Below are 6000 nucleotides of genomic sequence, written 5' to 3'. Positions count from 1 at the left end.
GTGTACAATTCAATGTTTTTTAGTATATTCATGGAGTTGTACAAACATGAACCACAATCTGTCGAGAACATTTTCATCCTCCCGAAGGAGTGTCATATTTTTGCTCTTTCAAATTTCTTCCAATGTTAAACGTGTTTATAATAAAGAATCAAGGTGTAAAGACAGAAGCTTTTGATGTCTGCCATTGTGGGAAAGCTTTACAATGCTTGTGAAACAAACCACAAACACGTTATTGTGTCTTTAATTTTATTAGTGACAAGGTAAATAGATACATGAAAATCTTCACAGATATCTACAAGCATTTAAATAAAACAAGAAAAGAGTTGAGTTCAGAGTGGGATTTCAGTGGCGACTAGTCCATGTCGTTTACTTATAAAAATCTCCAAGTTTATAAAACTTGATTTGCCTATTTTTCCACATCTTAAAAACCAGCTGTGAGAATTTCAAGAGGGATATCTAAAATATACACAGACTCTAAGAGAAGCTTGGCATATGATGAATTATGAAAGTGATTGGCAATGCTATGAAAAGCAGATCCACTCAGTGCATTGTTAGAATATTCTCCATGTGGACGGATACTCAAGAACTGATGACTGGAGGTTCGCCTGACCTCAGTTGTTCCTCTTCCTCCATTTGCTTCCACATCTGAAGTGGCCGAGAGGGCCGTTGCGTGTGTGACCACCATCTGTGAAAGCCTGCAGGTAGCAGTGCCCATCCCTCTAGAGGGGGACCACTTTTGGCTGAGGCTGTGAGGAAGGTGTAGTTTGCCACTGAAGCCCTCATCCCTTGCTCTGTTCTGGGTCCCAGTCTTGCTCCTGGCATCTCTAGTTTCCTCCAGGTGTCTGTACAACCTGGCTCACAGGGGCCTACATTTATCTAGCACTAAAAGTTTCAAGTTCCTTCACAAATGTTAGCTTAAAAGGCATCAGGTGCATTTTCTCAGGGACCTTTTATGACCAAAAGTCCTGAGGAGGTAATCTCGATTGGCCAAAAGTCAGGCACGATGACAAGAGTTAGGGCATCATTTGGGGAGCCGAGAGACCTGTCTGGCATTCCTCCAAGCACATCATATGGATGCCACCTCCTTGTAATACCAGTCCTTCCTAGATGACTGACACCTAAGACCCCCAGAGGCTGGTGTGGGACTCTCAAACTGTTTGAGGCACGTGCAACTCTCACCCACAGTCAGCCACACACCCTGAGAGCCAGACTTCAGTTTCTGACAGACTCGAAACTGCTACCGTGACAGGATTTAATTCACAAGCAGGAAGACTAGAACTGCACCCGTGTATCCTTCCACATGCCTTTCATTTGGTTTCCAGTGAAGCTCTGCAGATGTGGCCAAATGGCTGGTCTCCAGGTTAAGGCATGACAGAAAATTTAGTGTCTGTGAGTTTGGCTCATCTTTCAAATAAAGTGTGATTGTTGAAATTGGGATACAAATTTTCCAACTGCTTTATAAACTTAAGGATTTTGGTCTGCTTGTTCTATCATACTTAATATTCAGGATATTAATTAAAAATAACTAATGCCAGTGTACATATGCTTGAGATACATAGGTCTATAAAATATTGCACATAAATATAAAATCTGCTCAGCATTTCTTCATAGTAATTTTTCATTGTCATAAAAAGATTACAAAATTTTGCAGACTATATGAACTTGGCTGGTCAGTGTTACTTCAAAAATAATTGTATTACACATGGTTATGCATTATTTACAAGAGTTTTATACATCAAGTTTTGTGATGGTTAAATTCAAGATGAAGGGAAAATAGCTTAAATCAAGATTACTTTCCAAAGTTATGTACTATAAAGGTTAGCAGTAAAAATGAATAGTAAAGATGGAAAAGGCAATTCTAAATAAAATCCTTAGGAGTCGGTTTTCTAGGTTCATCTCACATCTGCATAATTTTGTATTTCCTCCCTATTTATGTTTAACATGTCTTCTCGGTGTATGTAAGTTTGAGGTATAGTAGAGAAAATAGGTATTTAAAGCCAAGCTAAATATTGGTGTTGCTTCTTATAGATATTAAAAATGATATGCTTACCCATATTGTTAAATTGCCTCTTTATTAATGAACTTGAGAAATTTTATCATCACTTTTAAACACCCCACAGGGTCAAGAGTACCTTAAAATTTGTGTATTGCTAATTAAGCCAATGGAAAGATTTTTTTAATAAAAGGAAATATAAATGTAACTTTTTGCAAAGCTAAATTAAGCAGATGTGAGACCCTGGAAAGTGTGAATAAAAGTAATTTCAGGTAGAAGGCAGCAAGGTATTAAGTGAAACTGTCTCCTAATACCAATTTGCCTTGCCTTAACACTGTTGAAATCCTGAAGAAACTGTTAAATGATCTATTCTGCACAAAATGGTTATCTTAGAAGGAAAGTTAGTGAGTGATTTTGAAAACCAGCTAACCAAATCTTAATTTCCAAATCCTCTAGATGACCAGAATGTCAGCCTAGAGAAATGGAAAATAAATAAATAAACTGTTATCCTCACTTACAAGATTATCTTTGTCGTTTCAAAAGTACTTTCACAGTACCAACAACATATGCTTGTCTCCCTGAGCCAGAACGTCAATAGAAATGTTTCTTTTCCATAGGGAGGTGTCAAATATTCCACTGGATACAGTAGTGTTGGAAGGTTCGGTCCTAGTTCACCTTCTAAATTCTATTGTAATTCAGACATTTCGTCTTTGTGATCTAAGTTGGATTGACCTGGAAAGAAACCTCAGTTCTCATACTCATTTCAAAGTGTATGCCAAATTCAGAATGACTTGAGCAAAAGAAATCTTCCATGATCGTCGATTGTTTCTACAGTGTGGAGGATGTTTCCTTTCCCAAGTTCCCAGGATCACTGGTCTCCATGGCAACTTCTCCAAAGTGTGGCGGAGATGAGGTGATATTTTTGGGGGCCCTTCCATTTCCTGGGATGCTGGTAAGTATAGGAAAACCCTTATTTAACCCTTAAGCTCCTCCTTGTCTTTGTATAGTACCAGTGTTTGAGTTTTTGGGTCACTGGTTTTCCCTTTCATGCATCAGGGGTTTTCTCATTTGTCAGTTGTTCTCTGTCATTCATATCATCTTGGGGCGGTCTTGCTCTGTCAAAGAATCCACACTATGAAAAAGGAAAACAGGTCATAAAATCAAGTCATTCTGGGAATTTGCGAAACCTCTCTAAGAATTTTCACTTTATATATTTGCTAAGGAGCTCTCTGAATATAATCTGCCGAATTTTCCAAATTAGGAGGTGAAGGCAGAGTGTTCTTTGCCTGCAGAGAGGAATTCATTGCATAGGGCAGAATGTCTGGCTCCTTCCTCCTGCCATGTCACGGTAGTGGGAGAATGTCTCTGTTTTATACAAACCACTTATGGACCTTGCATATTTTCCTGGGATTACAGCAACATGGTCCAAGGGGTGCCTCTCTGCCTTTCTGCATGTTTTCTGGAGCCAGCAGCAGTGTTAACTGCTGACCAGGGAAGGGAGATTCTCCCCTGAAGTGTACTGGACGCTCACTCTGGATGGATTATAGGAAGAAGTGAGGAGAGGATGCTTGCATATTCCTCTGCTCTTGATGGAACATACGGTATATAGAGGAAAATTAGATTGGTCATTCATTTCAATCCAAGAACATCTTAGTAACTTTCCAAAGATCAACCAGCAACTCAGGGCAGAGGTGATCAGAGAATCTCCATCCTTCTGAATTTCAAAGTAGTATTTGGTTTAGGAGAATATATCTTTTTCTGGAATCCTGGAACCTAAATTCTTATTTATTGTTTCTTAAGTTGGATGGCTTAGAACTATGAAGTCGTCTTTCTTTCCTAGTGCAATAATCTGTCAATTGGCACATATCATTGCCTCACTTATGGAAATAAAGTTACTATAAATGACAGAATAACACAAGTCTCTAAAGGTAGAATACACAGTAGACTATGTGGGCTCAGGACGGCACAAAACAGCTGATAATGATCGGGAAAGCCATTATTTAACTTACAAGGCAAGGTTTTCTCAGTTTATTAAGCATGCTGTGCATTGTTTTAAAATAAAAATACACTATGATTTTCGAGAACCACAACAATAGTGGTTAACTAAGATGTGACTGGATTAATTACTCTTATAGTCACGTAAGTGTGACATCGTCTCTATTTCGGAATGGAAAGCTCTGTGAAATTTGGCAGTCATGTTGGTTTGGGGACCAGAAATTAACCCCTATTCTAGAATTTTAGAACAAACTTCAGTAAAACACATCAAAAAGTAAGTTAAAGCTTCCTAATGAAGACAGACTAATTAGCAAGACTAAAAAACAAGTCCAAGAATATTATAACATGCATGATCTATTTGGTCTAATTGATAGTCCAAGTGAAAAAATCAGAATTGACCTGTAGTAATTGCGTCTGTGTAGAGTTCATAAAGAAAATTCTCAAAGAATTGATGATAGAACCAGGTCAATAAAAAGCTTAAGATCTTGGTTAATTAAACAAGAAAAAGAAGTCTTCATAATAACATTATCACTCCAACCATACTGGAGAGATCACAGGTCTTAGTTAATAAAATCTAACTCTTTACATATTTGTTTACAAGAAAATCCAAGATGAAAGCAACATTAAACACTCTCAGTCTTCTTAAATGTCAGCTACACAAGCACATAGAGTTTGCCAAAGCAAACAAGACATAATTTTCCCTTTATGTCCTTTAGACTGTTAAAAATTCCTAAATCATGCCTCTAGCATTGTCTTTTGAAATTCCTTGGTATATCCTTCTAAATTCCCTCAGCGGCCTCTCCACTCAAAAGGAAAAAGAAAAGAAAGAAACTTACCTTCCATAAAGCTAAGGTCAAAATGGCCAGAACCAACAATCCAAGAAGTATTGCTAGTATTATTACCCATAACGGGATGGAGAAGGAAACATTTGGGGTTGCCCAAATAACTGATGTCTTAATCTGAAACGGAAAAGAAAGCAAATGAGCTGTACTTTGAAAGCCATTTGGTGAAATAAAGCAGTAATTACCAATATAACACTGGGGGTAGTTCTGAAAGGATCCATATAATAATCGAAGTCATCCCAGGGGAGATTGGAGGGGGTTACAGCACTTGGACATGGAGTCTTAAAAAGCAGTGTATTCCCAGGTGGAAAGTCTAATTGGAAGTTGGTGGGTGTTTGACTTATAACAGCACAGAAACCCTAGACTAGAATTGAGGTGGACCAGAAACCAACAAGGTGGAAATGAATGACCTTAAATTGGGCAGGACCTTTTATGGCAACAATGGCTAAAAGTAGACCCTACAAAAGGCCAAGTTGGTCCCAAAAGGCTGACACATGTTTCTCTATAGGACTGAGCTGACGTCATTGAGAGGTGAACTTGTGAACAACCCCAGACTGTTGGATGTGTAAGAAGGTTGGAATCATCCAACCCCCCATTTTACAGATGAGAAAACTGAGTCCCAGAGGGGCTAAGTGATTCATACAACTAATGAGCGTCACCGCCTGTTTATCCCTAGGTTCTGTGCTCTATTAATGAAGGATAGCCCAAAATCTTGCATTTTATGGAAGTAACTGCAGGGAGCCAAGTGAAAGCTAATTGTCCTGATGCTGCCTTCGACCCTAAATCCAATTTTCAGATGCTCCTGGAACTCACTTCATTGCCCACTGTTGCAAGGGAATTGGAGGAGAATGAGACCTCCTCAGCAGGACTGCACGCTCAGTGTCTATGAACCACCCCTGCCCTAAGTGGGCAGAAGATGTGTTCCTATTGCCCATGTGCTGAGGGCCTTGCCTCCGGAGACCCAGACAGCAAAGGAGCTGTAGACCCTCAAACCAAACCAAGGAGAGACAAGAAAAGAGAAATAGAAACATTCATGGATCCAAAATGTTATTCACCAAGACAGGACCATCCGGTTTTGAGAGAAGTAAGCATTATCTCAGCTAAACTGGTCCAAGCATTCCTCATTTTAACTGCATTGGTTGGAAGGATCATCAGTCCAGTCCTGACACA

The 6000-nt window shown here is 39.1% G+C and overlaps 1 protein-coding gene across 2 annotated transcripts in view; it reads right to left on the bottom strand.

Annotated features, from left to right (window-relative positions):
* Positions 1-229: 229 nt before the first annotated feature.
* ITGA8 (integrin subunit alpha 8) overlaps positions 230-6000 on the bottom strand; it is a 166962-nt gene continuing 161191 nt past the window's right edge. For both annotated transcript variants that reach the window (XM_044762060.2, XM_044762061.2), the window contains 2 exons: positions 4825-4947; positions 230-3125 (listed from right to left, as the gene is read on the bottom strand). In XM_044762060.2, coding sequence (XP_044617995.1) covers positions 3039-3125; positions 4825-4947 — 210 coding nt within the window. In that variant the 3' untranslated portion in view covers positions 230-3038. The remainder of the gene's footprint in view (positions 3126-4824; positions 4948-6000) is intronic.

This window comes from Equus asinus, chromosome 29 (genome assembly GCF_041296235.1).
Source record: "Equus asinus isolate D_3611 breed Donkey chromosome 29, EquAss-T2T_v2, whole genome shotgun sequence".
NCBI classification, from domain to species: domain Eukaryota; kingdom Metazoa; phylum Chordata; class Mammalia; order Perissodactyla; family Equidae; genus Equus; species Equus asinus.
Note: the sequence above shows the minus strand (reverse complement) of the source record. Positions and strands in the feature narration are given on the sequence as shown.